This window comes from Eucyclogobius newberryi, unplaced genomic scaffold, assembly GCF_026437365.1.
Source record: "Eucyclogobius newberryi isolate DKJ021-1_F unplaced genomic scaffold, fEucNew1.0.hap1 SCAF_1, whole genome shotgun sequence".
NCBI classification, from domain to species: domain Eukaryota; kingdom Metazoa; phylum Chordata; class Actinopteri; order Gobiiformes; family Gobiidae; genus Eucyclogobius; species Eucyclogobius newberryi.
Window position 1 is genome coordinate 46,661,810 of NW_027315723.1, and position 24,112 is coordinate 46,685,921.

Below are 24,112 nucleotides of genomic sequence, written 5' to 3' on the forward strand. Positions count from 1 at the left end.
TATCCCAGTGACTTCGGGCCTTAGGCGGGGTACATCCTGGACACTGGCCAACTTGTCGCAGGGCCAACACAGAGACATAGACATTACAGACAACCATTCACTCTCACATTCATTCACTAGGCCCAATTTAGAGTTACCAATTTTTACCTAACACATGCATGTCTTTGGACGGTGGGAGGAAGCTGGAGAACCCGGAGAGAACCCACGGTAACACGGGGAGAACATGAAGACTCCACCCAGAGAGATCATGTGATGTTGGTATGGTCCGGGAATCGAACCCATGATCTCCTTCTTGGGAGGCAAAGAGCGCTAACCGCCTTTGCCACCGTGCACCTGACTTTGTTATATTTTAATTAAAGGTTTTAGTTATCTTGATGCTAAACTAAAGATAACCGCAATGTAACCTTTTTGTTTTGGGCAAACCAAGTCCAAGCAACATAAATACATTGAATGTATAGAGAAAAAATGTCTATGCATATACCGTCTTCGGTTCAATGTGAAAAATATCGCCATGACAACTAGGAGTTACCCAGGTAACACAGACAAAAGAAATGTGCCCAAAACAAAAAGGTTACATTGCGGTTATCTTTAGTTTAGCATCAAGATAACTAAAACCTTTAATTAAAATATAACAAAGTCAGGTGTTTAAAACAAATAAGATACTTAGTAGTTATTTTTAGTTTGGTATCATTATATAAAACAAACATGGTCGATTACTTGAGTCCACACACGCAATGCTGGCATAACTGATCTCCTCCTGTCATTCTTCCTGATTCGAGATTGCTTGGCATTTCTTAAGACATGTTTTTTATCCTTCGTATGTCACCAAAAAGTAAAAGTGACAAGTAAAACCATGTCATCTGCTCTTGAGCTTCTCACAAACGTGATAAAACTTGGCCCTTTGTTGACAAATTCCCACTGCTAGGTCCAGGGTGAAGAAGATCTTCTTCTTGCCGGAGTGTATCTCTACTTTACTTCTTGCTGCCGTAAGACCTGCTCCTTATCTCTGTGGCTCAAAAACCTCTTAATCAGGGCTCTTGGAGGTTCTGCATCTCGTCTGCTTCGACTGAACCTGTGAACCCGCCAATGGATTGCGCGACCATGACTCAAGATCTGCCCAGGACCTCAGGAATACCTTTTTCTCTTTCTTCGGCACGCCAAAAAGTCTCAGATTGTTTCAGCAGGATCTCAGAACCACTAATCAAGAGTTGGTGATCAGCTGCATGTTTAAAATACTGATTAAGCTATTTAATAAGAGTATAGTTATTATAATATGCTAATACAAGTAAAGCTCTTTTTAGGAGATAGTATTGCTATATGTGACTGACCATGGCCAATCCAGTTACATGTCTACCCGGAGTTATTCACATATTCTGAAAGTGTGAATTCAAAGCTTTCCAATGATGTCTCACTCATGTAGATCTGATAATATTTGAGTAAGTTGTGGTCATTTGAATGTATACAACTCTCAAACCCATTCACTGAGAAAACGGCTTCCAAAGTTTCTCACCGGAGTGAGCCCAGAGTCACAGGGGGGCTCATTTGCATCTCATTGAGATAAGCCCTCCCCCCTGTTACACTGACACCACCTTCCCCCTACAGCTGTCACTCAAGACTCAAGAGGAGTGTTGTTATTGATGTGAACTGGACTTGAATCAGAATTAGAAGTTACTATATTAAAATGGAAATACTTTGATTACAAAAGGCCCTGAATAGAATCAAAGAATCAGAATGAGAATAGGGTTCATTGCATTTGTCGGTAAACATAATTCACAGATGATTCAACACAAACAACAAAATATAAGATAAGATAGCCTTTAATGTTACAACGCAGTAGATACAGGGGGAAAGGACAGATAATTTATAGGAAGTTTAAAAAACACCCTCAATAGAAGAACTCTTATAAACAGATGCCAGGGCCAGGTATACGAACTGCAACATATGAGATAATAGACATCATAGGTACACCATCAGAGTCCAATTACGTCCGCAGCCTCTTTTGCACATTCGTCTTCTGTGCTGTGACTCTCGGCGCTGGGCATGTGATGTCTTTTGCCTCGTCAGCACAGAAAGGCCTGATTTTTTCATGCAGGTAGGTCTGCCTGTCAATGTTCAATCCAGGTGGGACCAGGACATGGAGATTGTCAACCGGAGGCAGAACAGCTGTAGTGCGTAGTAGCTGAAATTCCACTGGTTCTGCTCCACAGTGACTTTTCGCAAGCACCACACCTGGTCTCTTGGCATCAAAGCTGTAAGCAAATAACAGGACATTTAAGAAATGGCTAACTATTTCACATGAAACACTCATTAACTAATTTTTTTGTTTGAATATAAATACCTGAAGTGCTGATAACTCTTGATCTTTGGAAGCCGTCTGAAGAAGGGACTCAGATGCTTCTGCCAGTCCAAGTTCTTGACAAACACTTTGCCATCCGCCGTTCCAACAAGCTGTGGGATATTGAGGTGACTCTCAGGAGAGCTGTTTTCCACTACCTGATGACAAGGGCGACAATGTAAAAAAAAATTAGAACAGAAGAAAAATATCTGCACTGAAGTTTTGCCAGGCTAATGTTTACACATTACAGTAGTCAAATAACATAAACTAACCTCAGCGATGTCTTCCAAAGTGTCAACCCTGGTCTTCATGTATGCTCGCTTGATAAGTCCAAGGCCACAATCAGGGGAGAATTTCGTGTGGCCAGCAATGAGGAAGTGGATGTCCATTGTGTGGTGAAGCTTGTGTCCAACACGCCAGGCAGCATACCACAACATGAAATTGTTTTTGTTTTGGCCACTGCAGTTGTCACAATGACAACAATGAAGTTGTTGAAGAAATGATGCATGTAGCTTATGACTTCATTGCTTCCCTTACTTGACGACATGCCTTCGTCAATCAGGAAATTGACCTGCTTCTGCATCCCCTCACAGGAGACACCAAAAAGGCCACATTTTCTTAATATTCTCACATTTTCTCATAAAAAACAGATGTTGCTTATGGTTAATTATACTCTAATCATTAAAACATGAAAATCACCAAAATAATGTTTTACACTTACCAAGCTCCTTAGCAGACTTCACGTAGGGACGCCAAACTGAGGCCTTAGTCACATGGGTTGGGAGCAACTTCACATGCCAGTCCTTATGGAATGGACTTCTGCATAGTTTTTGATAAACTCTACAACGGTGTGGATGACTTCATGGCTGATGAACCTGCGTGAACGTGGCTGTGGCTGTGCACGCTTCTTCCTCAACCGTGGTGTTGCTCCATTTTCATCATAGTGTTTAATTATGTCAGTCAGGGTGTCTTTGCCAATTCTGAAAAGGGGGGAAAAAAGGATTAGGGTTGACAGTAATATGGGAATAACACGCTTCACGTGGCTAGCTAGCTTGTGATATCATGGCTCACCAGGTTTAGACCAAAACAGGCAGTCACAACACAAACACGACCACAACAGCACACCGAAACATAACTTTCAAGCGTGTTTGTGATGCCATTTATTCTGCATTATTCACATTCTGACGTTTACGTCGTATTTAAGACTTAAAATGCGGAGGAGCGGGACACGGCCGGGGCTAGCGGCGCTACGTGGCTAGCTAGCTTGTGATGGCTCAACAAAACAGGCACTCACAACACAAACACGACCACAACAGCACACCAAAACATAACTTTCAAGCGTGTTTGTGATGCCATTTATTCTGCATTATTCACATTCTGACGTTTACGTCGTATTTAAGACTTAAAACGCGGAGGAGCGGGACACGGCCGGGGCTAGCGGCGCTACGTGGCTAGCTAGCTTGTGATGGCTCAACAAAACAGGCACTCACAACACAAACACGACCACAAAAGCACACTAAAACAGGCGTATTTAATATTAATCATTACTTACGCCATGAGGAACAGGAAAGTACTTCTGCAGACTTCCGTGCCTCCTATGAAAAAGCTTATCCGGGCAAACTTGCGCTTCTTCTGGGGCTTTTTCGTGGACGTCGTAAGCTCAGAAGTGACGACAGAACGTCTGTTTGCTTCCATATGTCCGATAATCCTCATATCCTGCCACTCTCTTTCTGCTGCTAATGAGTCGCTCCGTAGCTTGTACATGAGTTCTGGAGTGAGTTTCCCGCTACACGATTTGCTTGAGAGTAGAGAATTTTCTTTTCTTCTTGAGTAACATTTGCAGTCAAAGTTACGGATCTTTTCCAACTCTTTGTTCTCTCCTGCAAAAGTAACCGTGGCTATAGCGTCTGTTATTTCACGCTCCAGCTCTTCGGCGTGACCGGGCGCTCCTTCCTCTGTCCAAAACCCATCTTCCTCCTCATCTAAGGTCAGCCGTAGACTATTTTCCAGCTGGATGAAATCGCACTCTTCATCTGTGACCTCATCTTCAGATTCAGAACTTAGATAGTCATCTGGATAAGCGGACTTTTCGCAGAAATAATCCAAAAGCGTGGAGCTGTAACAACCTCTGTTAAGCTCCGAAGCGATAGCAGAAGGATCCATTTTTCAACTGATTTTACACAGCGTGTGTTGCGTGTCCCTGTGTTGCTGCTTATCAAGTAGCCATGCGGCTGGCGGCTCAGCCCATTGGCTGACTACAATAGCGCAGCTGTTCATATGGAAATGCGGTCACACCCACTCTGCACGTCCAGAGAGCGCCCGAAAACACCACATTTTAAACGGCTTTATTTATGCTTTTAATGCTGCAAATACTGTTATCTGATACATCGAACGGCTGGTCCATATCTTCAACTTTCATATAATGCAAAAAAACAAAAATCACAAATTTGGGGGAAAAAAAGTAAAATGCTGTTTTTCTCAGTTTCACCGAGGCCGACATGGTCCGACAATTGCCGTGGCGAGTCACATATGTTAGTGGATTTGGATTTATATATATATATATAAACCAAATTACAGTAAATTACATCTGCTTTGTGCAAATGTTAAGGGGGCGAACCCCCAGACCTTAAAAAGCTGCATTACTTTAGACTTTTACAACAAAATATAGGATTCATTAATTTAAAGGGGCTGACCCCCAGTATATTTGAAGGTCTAGTGCCAAGTAGCATAAATCGTGACGAAGAAGCTTACTTCTTGTCACACACATGGAGAAGGCGACAGACAGCAGTAAACTTCCCCTATTGTCAGCAGCTTACAAAACATGTCACAACACCATCACGTGAGGCTTCTGAGGAAGGCTGCAGAAAGTACTTGTAACATCTAAAGCAGGTAAACAAACACTCCTATCTGACAAAGTGTGTTAGCGTGATCCCTGTAGTGGCCCAAATGTGCACTAGTTTTAGTTCTGTTAACTTTTTGGTTGCTGAGTGAGATGCCTCTCACTTGGCTCACGGCGCTGCATTATTTCCATGATTACGGGCTTCAAGCGAAAAGAGCCTTGAGGATACACACGCACATGCTCATTTCCCCCCGTGTGGTAAGCGCTGGTCTTCTTTTTCACCTGTGGCCGCTTGCACCATGAGCACGATGCAAGGTGGTGGTAATAGAGAAAAAGGCTCTCTGAGTGACGCACGGAGACTTCACCAAACTGTGCAGAGGCAGAAGTATGTCGCTGATATCCAGTTGATCCAATTTGCCTTGTCAAACGTAGGTTTGCAAACGGGCAGCTCTGCAATGCCCATATGAATATACTACAGGCAGGGTAAAAACAATCTAAAATAGTGGACAGAATGACCCTTCAACAAAGACCTTCATTAAATTAAAACCAAATTGGAAAAACGTGAGCTTAAAGTGCACAGTAAAACATCCACAACCAAAAACAGCCACATAAACAGAAAGTGGAAAACTGAAATTAAAAAAAGGTGTAAAGGTTAAGTTTCTAAACAAGTAAAGTGGTTCCATGTCAAAGATGCCTTGCAAACCCCCACTTCTATTTGATACAGGCTGTCAAAGAAAATAATGCACAGTAATGACCGCACCTTGTTGTTTTACAAATGTCCCTCTTCATCACTTTAATCCAGGAGAAAGCGCCGCTAAGACAAGGGTGACCCTCATGGCCCATGATCAATGGTATAGTCTATTAACTCAAGGCACTTTGAAGAGGAATTCTCAATGACACTGGATTATAGCTTTCACATGTAAAATTTGCTGAAACATAAAATGAAACGGAGGGCCAAGATAATATTTTTGGAAGTGAGACAAAATACTGAAAACCTTGAATTAAATAATTTGTGTTTGTAAATTGAGTTTGTTGACTGTCTTGGTTTTTAATTTTAGGTCCTTTATTAAGTAAGTTTTCTGGTGGAGGGCTCACAACCTGCTTGTCTAATAGAGATGTTATTGCCTGGAATGTTCCAAGGTTTTAAAATGATCTGTCTTGCATTTACTGTATTCAAGTACAGGTATCTTTATTGCAAAACAATTTTTGGTTTGGTGGTTTTATGCTTTTCTGAGGAACATTCAAACATCAACATCTCCATGGAGAATCAGAGATTTCCACCGGAAGATTTACATTTACAACTTTCAAGACTGTGACATGACATAAATGACTCCATGTGAGCAACCCGGTGCGTTGTGAGTATGAATTTGGCTCCGAACAGTTTGCTTCAATGTCCTTCCCCAGTCTCATCCCCATTTCACACTGTACTGTCTTGCCTGGTTTTTCTGATGGCTTTCCTGATGGTTAGTATCTCAGCTGGGAAAACCCTTCAGGTGACAGGTCTATCGTTAGCAGGACTGCATTATGCGACAGGACGCAGAGCCTTTAGAATGGAGGTCCATGAATGCTGACACCTCCAGGGATGGATGCCAAAGGGAAACCAAGTTAGCCTGTGGTGACTGCTCATCCCTCCCCCACATACCTTCACTACTACTGTGACCCCCAGGGAGACATAAGGACAGCCAGGCAGAGAGGTGATGATGAAGCTATTGATGGAGGGGCGGAGGTACTGTTGGTTAGGACAAAAGAAACAACAAAATCAATACGTGCCATAAACAAAAAATAAATAAGATTTTAACCTGGGTGTCATTTTCACATAACAACCAACTAGCCAATTCCCCAAGCTAGGGACATCAGAAAAAAAATATTAAAAATAATTGTATATTAAAGCGGAAATACACTTGTGCTTTTGAAATTGGTCTTCTTATGTCAATGAATAATAGCCAGGAACATAACGAAAACAATACTTAAACTCTTATGATGCTGAATATACTTTTGAGATTTTAGCCTTATGTGTTCTTCATAATAAACATACCTGAAGTTGTATAAGGTTTTGTTTCTGCATGTTTGAGTAATGATGTATATTTAGGCCGTCCCCATAGTCCAATTTGTGCTGTTCCACCTAATGACCACATCCAGTTGTAATCAGTGTTCCTGTGAATTTCTAAAATCCCTTCCACTAGGATCCTTCAGATTTTTTAAAAGCCTAAATCGCCTTAACCCCATTGTAACTCAACCTTGACACTCATAGCTGTCGTTTTTAGCCTAATTTAAACAGCTTAACCGCTTTTGTGTACTCAAAAATCATGGCTTATCTCTGAGTTATTTAAACTCTATCCATGCATAACCTACTTGTAAATGATCGATTATATCAAGGTACTAGATAAACACAACAAAAGTTTTAAGTACGAATAACATTGTTATCCATTCATTATATTTTGTAAATATTATTTGTGTCATTTTCTTGCACCGACTGTATAGCTGCAGTTGCTGGTGAGTAATGTCAGCGGAACTCAGAAAATAGGAATAATTTCCCTATTTTTATCTATTTATTTCATAGACTCAGTTGGCCGGTGTTTTATGATATCATACTATATAATGTCAGCTTGATTCAATAGGTTTGTTCCATAAACAGAGCTGAATATTGGTTCATATAGATTTTTGACAGACCAAGAGCGGTTCAGAAGTCCCTTATGAACACAGACACAAAAAGGTCAGTTTTGTTGCCCGGATTGGCGTTACCAGGGCCCCATCCTGGAGTCAGGCCTGGAATGGGTGCTCGACGGCGAGTGTCTGGTGGCCGGGTCTTTCCCCACGGGGCCTGGCCGGGCACAGCCCGAACGAGCAACGTGGGGCCATCCTCCCGTGGACCCTCCACCTGCAGGAGGATCCATAAGGGGCCGGTGCAGGGTGATCTGTGCGGCAGTCAACGGCAGGGTCCTCAACGACCAGATCTCCAGACACAGAGACTAACTCTGGGGACATGGAATGTCACCTCGCTGGGGGGGAAAGAGCCTGAGCCTGTGCTGGAGGTTGAGCGGTATCGACTAGATATAGTCGGCCTCACCTCCACGCACAGTTTGAGCTCTGGAACCCATCTCCTCGAGTAGGGCTGGACGCTCCACTTCTCTGGTGTTGCCCGCGGGGAGAGGCGGCGGGCTGGTGTGGGCTTGCTTATAGCCCCCCGGACGAGTTAGAGGAAGTGTCTGGGGAGAAGGAAGTCTGGGAGTCCCTGCTTAGACTGCTGCCCCCGCGAGCGGGAGAAGATGGATTGATTTTTGTATGAATTTCATTAAAATATATTGTACAGCATGTAACCAAGTACTTTTGAGGCAATAGAAACTCCTTTAACTAGATAATTGAAAGATAGATGAGTGGGCCTGTAGTCTACTCTCTGTTTGAGAACCACTGCTTTAAACCAACTTTAACATACACAATGCAGAGTACAACTTGAAATAGGCCTAGTATTTGAGGGTTGTTGCCCGGTCCGATATTACTCCAATGAGATGAGTCTGTGAATCACCCATGTTTAGACAGCTCTGGACTAGAGACCGCACGCAACAGTCTTTAAATAACCTGAATTGAACTAATTCCACTGAAACTGTTCAGAGGGAGAAACAAAAAGCTTATTCACAGACTGCGCTGCGGTAACACCTCTCGCGCTGAGCCTCATTCATAAAGTTTCACCAGCATTGTCCTACTGACATGGTCCAAGTTTCCTGTGATGAGAGAGCTCTCCTCCTCTCGACTCCACCTGCGAGTGGTCACGCATACACTGTGCGCACTAACACGCAAATCCGCCTGATCCTGCAGCATTTGACCCGTGGGCAATCCCTTCCGCCACAGGTTTCTAGTCAGTGCCGGGGCAGGGGCCGACGGGGCCGATGGGGCCCTGTGGCGCTACTCACCCCCTCTACGGCTTAGCCCACAACGGCCCATTTACCCATCAGCCCACCGGGAAAATCCCTGTATGCCCGCCCAGTCCTTGTTCGTCCCTCACTGAATCACATTGTATATTTGTATGTGTTGAGTTTATTTTCAATTCAGGTCGGATTTCGCAGACCAGATTTTCTGTGCGCGGAGACCTTTGGAGCAGTGCGCAGCTTAGAGGGAACAGTGATCATATAGTTTGGTCATATATCAAATGCATCTTATTGTTCTGAAAACATATCATTACACTCCTAATATACAGTAGTAGGCCGTAACAATAACACATTTTGCAGTGCAGCAAAAGCAGAAGATAAATGAGCAGGTCGGATCTTCTCACCCTGGACATGGACTATTTGAGCCAATACCCTCAGGCAGGAGGCATGGATGGCAATCCCTTTTTGATTTTATATATGTTGTTTTATTTTTGCTCATCAGCACCAAATCACCAAAGCAATTTTCTATATTTGTGAATTGAGTTCATTCGCAATGGCAATAAACCTTTTCTGATTGTGAAAAGGTATAACTTACAACATAGCAATGTCAAAAGTAAAAACAAGGTAAATTAGGTTAGTAGAGAGTGTTTTACAGCAGAATATGTTGGAATGATGGAGTTGTGTGATTGGATCTAATCTGCTGCTGCTCAGTACAGTGCTGAGCCTGTGCTTGGAATGTGAATGCGGCTCTGGTGCAGGAAGCAAAACCCACGCTTTTTGTCTGTCTATAGTCCAGGCACGGTTCTCATCTGCTGCCAATCACTTGTGGCCAGCGTATATAAAAACTTAGCATGCTATTATTAACAAACGTGGATAAAGCTTGTTGTATATCAAATATTGACCTTTATTTAGAAAAAATAGATGACTCCAAATGTTCCTGCACATGTCTGCTGTCAATCAGCCTGATATTGTGTTATAAGTTGCATTCACATTCTAGATTTGATGATCACCAATGCTGGGCAAGTGCCTGGGCCTGTGTAACTCTAAAGGAGAATTAATGATAGAAGTATCCAAAATAGAAATCCACAAACATTGAAATGTATAATTTGTGTTTAGAGTTTGGGTCCACAAACGTGCAGTATCTATTTCATGATTTTAAGTCCTTTTAAAACAATCACATTTTGTAGAATAATGGCGTCACTTTCTGAGGCTCATTCTATATATTTATTTTTTTCATTTTCTACCAGAGTTGACCTAATTTAGAGTTGTCAATTTGCAATTCACACATGCATGTCTTTGGACAGTGGGAGGAAGCGGGAGCACTGGGAGAGAACCCATGGTAACACTGGAAGGATATTCCAATTCCACCCAGAGAGATCTTGTGATGTATGATCGAACCCATGATCTTGTTATTGGGAGGCGAGAGCTCTAACCGCTTTGCCACCGAGCACCCCCCTCTTCTGAGAAAAAACACTTAACACTTAGATCCTGGTTTGTTTGATTATTCAAGAAAAGTCAAGAAAAAAATCACTACTATGTGAAGATTTGTAGTGAAGATTTGGGGAGGGCGATATTGATAACAATGATTAGCTCTATTTTTTAGCATATAGCAATATATTCTCTGACAAAATTTGTTAAATGTCTTTAAACATATTTGTTGAGGTTTAATTATGAAACAAATGTGAAATGTCTGTAAAATTATAGCCTTATTTGAAAATGTTCAATAAACTTTTTCATTTAAATTTTTAATCAGCTCTTTTTCTTTTCTGATATACTCAATATTCTAATTTTGCACATCTTCACAATGACATTACAATACTGTCTACATTTCGATATATTGCCCACCAGCCTTCAGATGATGGCCATAGTAAATAGTTCAAATGAAATTACAATTTACAACTGATTCAGTCAGTACCTAACTTGGCATAGAAACAAAAAATATGCCAACATTAGCAATTATTGATACCCAATGTCAACCTGAAACCCCCTGGTGCATTGGGGGATAAATTGCAGCTACCGTTTGTAATGTCGCTGTTTTTGTGCACTTGGCGAAATTGATGGATTTTGATCCCGCTGTGGATGACAGCGGAAAGTCATTGAGGGAGAAGTTTTTTTGGCAGCCGGCACTTTTTCACAGGCTTCCCAGTCAAACGGATAGGCACTGTGACAGGCCAGTCAATAGAAGTCAGCAGTGATTATGCAAGTTGCTTATGCCTAATGAGAAAGGTCGGTGCATTGCCAGGAGTGTGGGACCCATGCCCAGGCTCACACTGCGATGTACATGCCGCACTTCTGTAGATTCTGTGTAGCGGACATCTCGACAAAATAGGTCAAGTTAACAGTTTGTCAACACAATTCTTGGATATAATATGTGTTCCTAATGGCAAAACAGTGCATCATTAGACCTTTGAGAAATATTGTCGCGGTTGCGGTTGCTACTAATACTTTCTGAATAGGTGTATTTTTCCTGTCTTTTCTTGACATTGCATTCCTTTATGACCTCTTCCCGTAACAGGTGGTCGTCAAAGAGGTTCTAGGTGATATTATATTCCTATAAACTATCATCTATCAATCTATTTTTAAGCTGTCCAGTATATGTCAGTTCACAACAAGATTTACTCTCTTCTTTTGTGGATAGTAGATCATAACCATGAGCATGTATGTCTTTTCTGTGAAAAGACATACATGCTCATGGTCATGTAAATACACATCACCTACAACTTACAATGACACACATTGCCAATGGAACATACAGTGCTTTTTGCAAAGGCAAGATTGATCTTGTTTTATTGGCCCAGTTCTTTTCCATATGGCAAAACAATTTGCGTTATGTCTCTGCACTGGCACCCCACTTCTTTACCAACCCCCTCCTCCAGGCTAAGCTATCTTTGGTTGACAGAACAGCGTTCTCTCGCTACACTTTATCTCCCTCGCTCATTGCTTTGATGTTATGTGATTGTGTGGTGGCAGTGGTGGCGGCGGTGGTGGCAGTGGTGCGCTGCTGGGGAAGTAAAGGAAAGAGAGAAAAAAGGGGGTGGGATGAGGAGGGGGCCGGTGTAGCAGAGAAGAGCATTCTGCAGTGAAAATGTGCTCCCACTGAAGCGTAGAGAGACTGCAGCACGGAGAATCAGCCTGTGCACCACCTGCAGTCCAGAGAAGGCAAGAAATAATCACCTAAGACACAATGATACAACACCCCGCTTATTCTCTCCTTTTCCCTCTTCTTCCTCTTTCCTCTTTCCTTCCTTCCTTCACCTAACCTCCTTTCCTCTCTCTACGACCCAGTTCTCCACACAATCATCTCCCCCTGCCTTGCGCCTGCCTCACATCAGGCTCGCTCTGTGACAGCTTGCAGCACCAGTTTCATTCTGCGACTGTGGCATTTGTCATTCTTATTCCATGCATCCATTTTTCATTATTTCGCTCTTTCTACTCCCCCAAAACCTCCTGCCCTGGTGACTTAATGCGTACTTCTGAAAACACTTTCCAATGTCTTCATACAGGCACCATTTGAGATGTCACTGTTAATAGTACCCCCCTTTGTTTTTTTTGGTCTTTTGCAAAGCATTCTGTTCCTAGTCATTCTACCATTCACCCCTCCTCACTCTCCTGCTCCCCTCCTCCCGCGCTTGCTTAGTAAGTGCTGCAGCATCAGTGCATGTGTGTATGTGTGAGAGAGAACCAGCATACGGGAGCGTGTGTTCAGCTGGAGAGTGCGAGCGCCAGGGATCCTGAGCCGTGTGACAAGTGGGGGGCTCGGCTTGAGCTGGATGGACGCACCAGGACTTGGTTTTTCCTACCATCGAAGGCGTGCGCATGAATGTGTGTGAGAGACTGTGAGCGTGAGCATGACAGTGTGTAACAGTGTCGTCGATCGGCTCTGGACCCTTCGCATTATGCAGCCGATGGTGCTCATCACACTTTGAGGACTGACTCATCCACACTGGGCTGTGGTGGAGGGATAAAAACACTAATGGATTGAATGAAATGAAGATGGGCTTAATCTTCTGGTGCACCAAGTCCCTCTAGACTGCCCAGGAGTCTAGTCTCAGAAGGGGATGCCATTGGCTTCAAACTGGCACAAATTGGACTTGCAGACGCTCTACCAGACTGGTGGCAAAACATTTCCAAGCCTTTTTTGTTTTGCCTGAAGGGATTCAAGGAAAGGGACCTCTATTTTGGGGTCTTCTTGCTTGACATTCTTTTTGGGGAAATTATTTCCCGGAGCTTAAAGGGTGCAATAACACACTGGCAGACGAGACGGGACAGACGCAGGCATGGCTCGCCTCAACTGGTGCCTGGCTGCTGTCATCAGCTGGGGCAAGTTTCTCTTCGCCTGCTTCTTCCCTCTGCGGGGGGCTAAGAGAGACAAGGTAAGACCCTACCCACAGGGGACATAGAAATGGCCAAGAATTACCATTGTCTTGAGTAATTGATGATACAGTATGTTGTCAGATTGTAAGACTTATCGTTAGAACCTCTCTTATGTAATGCAATTATGAGAGTGGGCCTTAAGCACAGAACTTAAACCTGGCATACCTAAACAGTGCAATGACGTAGCTGTGAAAACCCCTTCATTTCCGACCATTGGCCTGACATAACGGAGTTCCTCTTAAGTGCTGATTCAAGGTCAGTGTTACATTTCCAACTTGGTGCTCTAGATAAAAGTGCTGTGAACTGATGGGGCCAGCTTTGGCACTACCAACATGGTCAACCTGATACATAGGGTCACCTTGCATTGACTACAGCTGAATGGTAATGCAGTATTTTTGAGGGTTTATGCATTCTCCAAGAGGCACTTCCCATTTAGCTCATTTATCTTCTGCTTTTGCACGCCTTGCAGTTCCCTAATTTTCAGATGCCTCTTTCATCTCTGCGCCATATTTCAAAAGTCCTATGGCACATCCTTAGAAGCAAGAGGGCCAAATGAATTGGTATAAGCTGAACGTTCTCTTTCTTTGCAATCCCAGTGCTAGCATTATATTAACAAAAGCTGGGAAGCAATCTCAAATTCCTTTTGAACAGATGATCAATCATGTGTAATAACTCCGAATGTCTAAATGGCACTATTTGCTCTTACACTTGCGCACATGCAAGAACACTAGTAACGCTGCCTGAGGTGATCTACAGATTAATGGTCATCGCCGGGATCGTTTTTTCAATTATTTTTTCTTGTGACATTTGTTGAAACGCCACAAGCATTCAAAGAAAGTACAGTGTTTTCCTGACAATTGATAGCAAATTAACATATTGCACCATTGAGTTTGTTCGCCAATTGGAATAATCTCATAAATAGACGTAGACATCATAGCTGACGTATTTTAAAAACCTCACAAACCTATGATGTAAACTTAATTATTCTTTGAAACTTAATTATTCAAAGTCAAAGCTGTTGCATATGGTTTAGCAAGCCATGTTAGACAAGTCTAGTGGTTATTTTTTTTCCCTGTTGGTGGTGACGCCGTAGCATGCAGTGCTGCAGCCGCCCGTCTCTCCTCACACCCCCGGCACCCTCCTCCCACCAGCTCCAGCCCCCCCACCCCTCTGCCGCAGCTCCTTATCTCTACACCCGAGCTCAATCCCAGCAAACTCACCCCTGTCGCACTTCCTCTACCGCGTACATGGTCAATGCGAGAAGAGCCTCTGAACTGCTTTAGCATCATATACTTGGACAGCCTTGCACAATGTATCAAACTATTATTTTATTTCAGTCATAATTCATAATTGACTCGCCATTAAATGCCTTGGCATTTTGTAATACATTTTTTTCTATGCAAAGGCTTTTTTATTCAAACACACGCACGCGCGCACACACACACACACACACACACACACACATACACACAGAAGCTATGTACTGTCCCAATTTCACCATTTGGAAAGTCACAGTAAACGTTAATTTTCCATTGTTTCAGTTCCATTCCTGACATCCATTTCCTTGTTTTGGTTTTTGCTGCAGCCAAAAGTACATTCTATGTGTATCCATTGTTGGAGTTTTACTTCCTAAATATATTGTTTTAAATTCAAAATCAGTTTCAAAATAAGTTTTTTTTTTGCCATTGTCAGTGAACAATTCACAAACTAGGAACTTACTTCAGCATCAAGGTGCAAATTAAACAGTGTATTATATAATAATAATAATAATAATAATAATAACGACAATAATAATAGTAAAAAGTATAGACTAAGCTAAAATATTACATTATTACAACATAAGGGCATGCCAATTAAAATGTGTAGATTAAGAGTGATTTAAATATAATATATGTACAGAACGAGTGCAAACTGGCATTGTAAATCAGTGGATAGAAGGTATTTACATGAATTATTAAAGCGACAAGTGTTATTAAGATGCTATGAAGTGTTCATGAGTCCAACGGCAGAGGGAAAGAAGCGGTACTTGTGGCGGGAAGTTCTGGTCGATATGGACCCTTGCCTCCTGCCTGAGGGGAATGGCTCAAATAGTTCATGTCCAGGGTGAGAAGGGTCAGCTGTGATCCAATCTGCTCGTACTCTGGAGGTTCGCCAGAGATGGAAGTCTGGAGCCAATCACCTTCTCAGCCGAATGCACAATGCTCTGTAGTCTCTGTTTGTCCCTGGATGTGGCTCCAGTGTACCACACGGTGATGGAGAAGGTGAGGATGGACTCAATGATGGTTGTGTAAAACTGCACCATCACGTGTGCTGGCTGCTGTCGCAGGAAGTACATCCTCTGCTGGGTCTTCTTGATGAAGAAGCTGATGTGAGCTCCCACTTGAGGTCTTGAGTGATGGTGATTCTGAGGAAGCAGAAAGAGTCCACGGTGGTGAAGGGGGAGTCTGTCAGGGCAAGGGGGCCTAGGAGGCTGTGAATTTCCTGAAGTCCATAATCATCTCCTGGGCATTGAGATGTAGGTTTTTACCACTGCACCAGGACACCAGCCGGTCCTCCTCCCTTATGTAGACAGACTCATCCATGTCTGAGATGAGCCCAATGAGGGTGGTGTCATCCGCAAACTAGATCAGATTTATGGAGTCATGGCTGGAGGGGCAGCAGTTTGTGTACAGGGAGAAGAGCAGAGGAGAAAGTACACAGCCCTGTGGCGTCCCTGTGCTGATAGATCGAGTGTCTGAGACATTCTTCTCCAGCTCTGCCTCCGATCCGTCAGGAAGTCAGTGATCCACCTGCAGAGCAGAGGGGAATGTCTGTGAAGACAGGCATTAACTCATCTGCACAGTGTCTCATGGTGGCAGAGGGGTTACTGTCTAATCCAGCAGCTTTTCAGGGGTTGAATTTCCGAAACAGCCATAAACAGGCTGTTTAAGGTTTAATTTACACATGCTAAATAGCATCCACCTTTAATTTAGTAAGATAATCATGATAACAAAAATGCTTCATAAAGCTACATGTTTCTATATACCCCACATGTCTAACCATCAGGTCACCCCTTGTTGCCTTCCTAAGACCCCTTTTTGGGAACCTGGAATCCAGGTTCAAATGCTAGTCCTCCATAACCTTTTTTTTTAGTTTGCAGAGTGTCCACCTTAGCTCTCAGGCTACCCTCTATGTCTGGGATGTACCCCTCACATATTTCCTCAAATTTGCTATGGTCGCTTCCACTTTGGTGAAATACGTCCACAGTGACTCACTCTCAGCCAATAATCTCACCCTTCTCTGAGCTCAACATAGCCAGTTATTGCCAAATCCAGTACTCATCAACCCACATGGACAATGGGCTCCTTGTCAGTGGCTATCAGTGGCCAGGGTTTCCGTGTTGTTGTCCAGGGGCTAGACTGCCACAAGATTACAGTTGGGAATCTTTGCCTGCTTGTCTTTTGATTCACTCTTTTCTTTCGGTATCTTGTCTGAGTTAGACATAACTTAATAACATTTCACCAATATTATGTATGTTGCTGAGATTTCTGAAGTTATTGTGGTTGCGACATTTGAGAACAACACACGGGCGCCATCTTGGAAAATCCAGCTTACATTTTTGTCAAGTGCTTTGAGATGAATTGTCAATATTTTCATTATATCTGGCTTGGTACAGTTTTACAATGAAGAATGTTTGTTGGATAGTCTTTATTTCATTGTGTGCCTTGTGCAGTCATAGAATAGAAAAAAATGTTTACCTCTACATACTACCTATGACATTCTGTCTCCTAGGCTTTCTCCGTAAGATATTGCGGACTCATAACAAGTTGGTTGCTTCATCTAGGCTATTTACCTTGGTGAAGCAAGACTGTTGCTTTTGTGTCACATCTTCCTATTCAAATAAACTATTTGCTTAATACCATCACCAGCATGTTCAATCATGCTTTTTCTCTGTGCCTCTGTGTTGCCAGAACAGTACAAATATACCCTGGAGTCCAAAATTCTCACACCTTTTTGAAGCATACAAGGCATTTATTGAATCCCCCAGCTGCGCCACTAAAAGCTATACAATCACGTGACTGTGCAGGGAGGTGAAAGTGGAGAGGTAAATGCTCTCAGTCTTTTCCCCTCAGTGAGAGAGAGAGAGAGAGAGCGTCAGTGGTTGCGAGGTTTTCAGTTTCCATGGCAATACGGCTCACACGGTTCTCCCCCTTATTCACACACCAAAACACCGCTACTATACCGGTTACTGTTGTTTTGAATGCGTAAGGCTTTTTCCTGTTACCATGGCTACAAAAGGTTAACACTTCTTGTCTTTTGAGTTTTGTATCTTTTAATTCAATCTGGTCTCCTTTTGTCCTCCATCCCTTGTCCGTCCTTTTGTGGCGTTTAATCACCACTTCCTTGCCTCTCCTCTCCGCAATGTTTACTTGCCACCCTATTCATTTAACTTATGTCCCCCCAGGCTGTAAATTATCATCAGGGCTCAAACCGCAGACAGCCAAAAGACGAGGATGATGGGAACACTGTCAACTTAATAGGCTCCACACTGTAAACATGAACATGTACTCCAAAAAACTTGGAAACAAAATGCACATCAACAATGTGACTTGAGTAAACCAAGTAGATGGTTTACTTATCTATAGTGAGGGAGTTTGACATAATGTGCTCTGTGATCACATCAAAATGTGTATTGTGTGCTGTATTGGTAAGGAAAATATAAAATAATTATTATTATTATAATCATCATCATCATAATGATAACAATAATAATCATGATAATAATATGCTTTCTTATCTTAACTTAAATTCACTATAGAATACCAAGTAACACCAATGTATTTTTCAACACCTACATATTGCTCACTACTTCAAATAATAGAAAATAAATGATAATTGACTTATGTTTATTTTGTTTAAGGCTTAAAGGCTGCACATAACCGTGCAGGGAAGGAGTCTGAGAAAGACCAGAACAGTTGTAATGAGAGTGAAGCTCTCGTCTGTCCTTGGTTACAGGACCTGAAGTGAAGTCTGATGGTCTCTCACTTAGACAAAAGACAAAAATGCAGTGTATATTTTGTTATAATAATGACATGTAAAGTGTTCATAATAAAGACACACACGTGTAATTTAAAAAAACAATAAATGAATAAGCTTGAGTCTTTTCTGTTGAAATGTTATATAAATGAGAAACACAGAATAAATGCATCAAGCATCTTAGGGAGTTAGGTTTGTTCATGCAGGAACCACTTACTTGTTATTATCAGTGCTGGATGAAACAATCCCCGGCGTAGAAGACAACTAGTCCTTTAATGGATCAGTAGAACATGAGGTGATGGAGGTGGTGCTTCAGAGCTTAGGTTCTTCCTGAAGGTCCAGGGGAAGCTCTGTGCAAAAACAAAAACGAAGCATTAAAAGATGTTTCCAAATGTGAATGTAATTTTTGAAGGGTGTTATAATGCTACAAATGGAGCTGATACACTAACCCTAAAATAACCCTTTTATTTACTATATCATTGTAATGAGCTGCAACAAATAATTTAGTACTTAGTGCATAGAAAGTGTACACATGATAAGTACTGAGCTCCAAAACAAAGTCTTTCACCTCTAATTATACTGAGCAATCATTTGAAATAATAGTTATCATGACAGGCCTAGATATAATGGGGTAATTTTAGTGCTTGAATTCTTACAAATAAATATAAAGACCAAGAAGAAGAAATGTTTTTAGCATGTATATGACTTATATCTTCTGGTCTACAGTCTTATCAGAGGCCTGAGCTGAGTTGGAGTAAATGCTTGTTACTTGGCAAGTCTTGAGGGTCTCGGTTCTCCTCAGACATTCATTGTTTGGCATTCACTGTGGACAGCAAAAGGACAATTTTCATTTTGCACAGTAACACTACGTTTCTTAAGTTTATGGTTAACAATTTGAAGTGTAGAGTGTAGGTCATTTTACCACCAATAAAGGAAAAAAAAAATACTATAAGTATAGGTTTTAACTAAGGTACACTTATTAAGACAAGCCATCTTCCCATTCTTGTTTGCATATGCCCGCAAACACAATAAGTTGTAATAGTCTACTTAAATGTCAAAAAGAGCACTTTCCACCGTGTTTTAGCTCAATTCAAGAAGTCTCCTTCCAGTTTTCAGATTCAAATTCAAGTCTTTGTCCACATGTGCAGCACAAGATGTAGTTCCTTTTACACATCGCCACCTGGTGGCCCAGCATGTGTATACAGTCAAATCATGAGAACACAGAACTTAACTTTAAATGTCCAAGTGCAAGTCAATTGAACAACTTTTAACACGTAAGAAAAGAACATAAAACGAATTGTAACACGTAAGTTAATTAAATGGCACCGCATAAGTATTATTTCAAATGCAGGGTCAAATGCAGAAGGCAAAATTTCCTCTGGGGACAATAAAGTGTACCTTTAGAAACATTTTTTTTCTACAATTTATTGTCTAGTGATGTCGCGGCATATGCGAGAACACCTTGTCCATTGCGTTTTGTATTTGTCAAACGGCGTCTTTGATAGCAGAGCCAGGAGATCTGTGGAGGACCAAACTGCCTTCAATGGCTCCACTGATTTCTAGGCCAGCTCTTAGAATGATGGATGCTTTGTTATTTTAGCATTAAAGCTTTAATGTGATGAATTCTCAAGCGACAAAAAGAGAGGAGTCTGCATAAGTAATGGGGAATACTTCAAATCTGCAGTTTCATTCATTTTGCAAGCAGTAAATTGAGCACAGTTTAAGCAATTTAAAGAGCTAATCTAGAGGTTTTGCATTGAATGGTTGTCAAAAAACTCAACTTCTGTATTTGTTGACTCTAAGGTGTTTTCTCTCTCTCTCTCTGTGAATGGAATGATATGCCAAGTTTAAGAAAGCCTGGATAGGCCCAGGTCTAGACCAAACTGACAGAGGGTGCATCTGAGTTTTAAAGGGGTGCAAAGATGATACTGATGATACTCTTCAATTAACTGTTATTATTTAGCGCACCTGATATGGGGATGCAAACACTTTTAAGTGACGTTGCAATGCACCCTTTTGCACCCCTTTAGACCCGGGCCTGGTGACATCAAGTGTATACCGGTGCTGTATTTCTTGATTTGCCTTGGTCCTGTTTACACGAATATAGGTGCCAGCCAAGTACCTAAATGTTGTTGCATCTGAAAACAATATAATTTGTTCAGAATGATCTTATATTCTTATTAGTTTGAATGTGTAAAAGAATAATATATATACATACGTTATATCTATATATCTATATATAAATATATATATACTTTGTCTGCGTTCTGCTGCGTGGCGCAGCCTGCGTCTCTTTTCTATGCACCCTTGGGGCGGTTTGAAAAGCGCCCCAGAGCCCCATAGAAAAGCAATGGGGATTTTTAGCCAATCAAATCATAATCAAAAGTGACTGTCACTATGGGAAAAGCCATGGGAAAATAGCGACTGAGGGGCACTTTCTCCACCGCCCATTTCAGCGTAGTAGTTACACCACGGAGCTACGCTTTTTACGATAGAGACAGAGGCATGTGCGCGCCGTGTTTTCTGTGTTTACGTCTTAAAACTGCATCTACAGACGTCTGTGTACAAGCGGTACTTCCAAAACAACTCAGAATGAGCTCCTCGACTGTTCGCTTCGTGTTGAAGCAAACAGTGTGTTTTATTTTTAGTTTATTACCTGGATAAGGCTAACGCTAAGCATTAAGTATCGCTTAACTTCTATCCATAAAAATATGCTTTGGATATTAGAAAACCCATGAAAGAATGCTATACATGACATGTCTTTATTGCAATAATGTATGTGATGATTAAATATAAAAATGTGAAATGTTACACATTAGTTACAAAGTAACTAGTTACAAAGTAACTAATGCCACTTAGAAGCTGTTTTATGAAACACCAACAATGGTTTGTGTTTTTATTTCCTCTTAATGTAGTAATTGCTACTATGCACTATAAGTTACACTATCACTGAGATTTTTGTTTTGCTCTTTACAATCTGATATTTTATAAAGTGTAAAATGTCATTCTATGTCAAATGTATTTTCTCACAAATGGTATCTGCCTCTAAGTCATTGTATTATCATTAACAAAAGGGGAAATAAAGTGTGTTTACGTAATTAATTCAGTTGTAAATGTGTATTTAAAATATGTATCCATACAGTCAATGTTAAATATTCAATTTTGGACATTTGAAAAAACAAAAACATGGTCATGTCAAATAGCCCCCTCTATATTTTGTACCACCAGCCGCCACGGTATAGGTGCACTATATAACTGATGGAATTTGCCACCTGCTTGTCTCCATTTAGAGCAATGTTCCACTGCTTGGCATTAGACTTATTTATCTCTATGGAGACAAGCTGGTGACTCTACCAAGCCAAGTTACTAGTCAGATATGTGGAGAGGCAAGTTTACAACAAACATGTTTTAATCAGTTAATTTGTATATCTTCAAACAATATGCACAATATTTATTTGGTTCTGTATTTGCCCACCTCTAGTCAGTAGTTGGTTTTCTCCCACCATACCGCTTTTAAAAATCTGTTTTGACAGTAAATTGCAGTATATAAGCTTGACTTCAAACATACTCAGTAAGCCCTCCACTAATCAAGAATCCATCATTTGACCTGTCCTCTTGCCTGTCCTCTGGCCTGTCCTCTCTATTGTCCTCTGGCCTGTCCTCTCTACTGTCCTCTGGCCTGTCCTCTCTACTGTCCAATGGCCTGTCCTCTCTATTGTCCTCTGGCCTGTCCTCTCTACTGTCCTCTTGCCTGTCCTCTGGCCTGTCCTCTCTACTGTCCTCTGGCCTGTCCTCTCTACTGTCCTCTGGCCTGTCCTCTCACCTGTCCTCTGGCCTGTCCTCTTGCCTGTCCTCTGGCCTGTCCTCTGGCCTGTCCTCTCACCTGTCCTCTGGCCTGTCTTCTGGCCTGTCCTCTCTACTGTCCTCTGGCCTGTCCTCTCTATTGTCCTCTGGCCTGTCCTCTCTACTGTCCTCTGGCCTGTCCTCTCTATTGTCCTCTGGCCTGTCCTCTCTATTGTCCTCTGGCCTGTCCTCTCTACTGTCCTCTGGCCTGTCCTCTCACCTGTCCTCTGGCCTGTCCTCTCTATTGTCCTCTGGCCTGTCCTCTCTACTGTCCTCTGGCCTGTCCTCTCTACTGTCCTCTGGCCTGTCCTCTCTATTGTCCTCTGGCCTGTCCTCTCTACTGTCCTCTGGCCTGTCCTCTCACCTGTCCTCTGGCCTGTCTTCTGGCCTGTCCTCTCTACTGTCCTCTGGCCTGTCCTCTCACCTGTCCTCTGGCCTGTCTTCTGGCCTCTCCTCTCACCTGTCCTCTGGCCTGTCCTCTCACCTGTCCTCTGGCCTGTCCTCTCTACTGTCCTCTGGCCTGTCCTCTCTACTGTCCTCTCACCTGTCCTCTCACCTGTCCTCTGGCCTGTCCTCTGGCCTGTCCTCTCACCTGTCCTCTGGCCTGTCCTCTGGCCTGTCCTCTCACCTGTCCTCTGGCATGTCCTCTTGCCTGTCCTCTGGCCTGTCCTCTCACCTGTCCTCTGGCCTGTCTTCTGGCCTGTCCTCTCTACTGTCCTCTGGCCTGTCCTCTCTATTGTCCTCTGGCCTGTCCTCTCTACTGTCCTCTGGCCTGTCCTCTTGCCTGTCCTCTTGCCTGTCCTCTGGCCTGTCCTCTCACCTGTCCTCTGGCCTGTCCTCTCACCTGTCCTCTGGCCTGTCCTCTTGCCTGTCCTCTGGCCTGTCCTCTCTACTGTCCTCTGGCCTGTCCTCTTGCCTGTCCTCTGGCCTGTCCTCTGGCCTGTCCTCTTGCCTGTCCTCTGGCCTGTCCTCTCACCTGTCCTCTGGCCTGTCCTCTGGTCTGTCCTCTTGCCTGTCCTCTGGCCTGTCCTCTGGCCTGTCCTCTGGCCTGTCCTCTCACCTGTCCTCTTGCCTGTCCTCTGGCCTGTTCTCTCACCTGTCCTCTGGCCTGTCCTCTGGCCTGTCCTCTTGTCTGTCCTCTGGCCTGTCCTCTCACCTGTCCTCTGGTCTGTCCTCTTGCCTGTCCTCTGGCCTGTCCTCTGGCCTGTCCTCTCACCTGTCCTCTGGCCTGTCCTCTCACCTGTCCTCTGGCCTGTCCTCTGGCCTGTCCTCTCTACTGTCCTCTGGCCTGTCCTCTTGCCTGTCCTCTGGCCTGTCCTCTGGCCTGTCCTCTCACCTGTCCTCTGGCCTGTCCTCTCACCTGTCCTCTGGCCTGTCCTCTCGCCTGTCCTCTGGCCTGTCCTCTCACCTGTCCTCTGGCCTGTCCTCTTGCCTGTCCTCTGGCCTGTCCTCTGGCCTGTCCTCTTGCCTGTCCTCTGGCCTGTCTTTTTGCCTGTCCTCTGGCTTGTCCTCTAGCCTGCCCTCTGGCCTGTCCTCTTGCCTGTCCTCTGGCCTGTCCTCTGGCCTGTCCTCTTGCCTGTCCTCTGGCCTGTCCTCTGGCCTGTCCTCTTGCCTGTCCTCTGGCCTGTCCTCTGGCCTGTCCTCTGGCCTGTCCTCTTGCCTGTCCTCTGGTCTGTCCTCTGGCCTGTCCTCTTGCCTGTCCTCTGGCCTGTCCTCTGGCCTGTCCTCTGGCCTGTCCTCTGGTCTGTCCTCTGGCCTGTCCTCTGGCCTGTCCTCTGGCCTGTCCTCTTGCCTGTCCTCTGGCCTGTCCTCTGGCCTGTCCTCTTGCCTGTCCTCTGGCCT

The 24,112-nt window shown here is 43.3% G+C and overlaps 1 protein-coding gene across 11 annotated transcripts in view; it reads left to right on the forward strand.

The window, feature by feature from the left end:
• The first annotated feature begins 12,692 nt into the window (after positions 1-12,692).
• Positions 12,693-24,112, forward strand: part of tns1a (tensin 1a) — a 189,422-nt gene continuing 178,002 nt past the window's right edge. For 8 of the 11 annotated variants that reach the window (XM_072447264.1, XM_072447293.1, XM_072447340.1 and 5 more), the window contains exon 1: positions 12,694-13,410. In XM_072447264.1, the coding sequence (XP_072303365.1) occupies positions 13,315-13,410 (96 nt within the window). In that variant the 5' untranslated portion in view covers positions 12,694-13,314. Of the gene's footprint in view, positions 13,411-24,112 lie in introns of all 11 variants that reach the window. The other 3 variants (XM_072447301.1, XM_072447271.1, XM_072447309.1) reach the window with 1 other exon arrangement.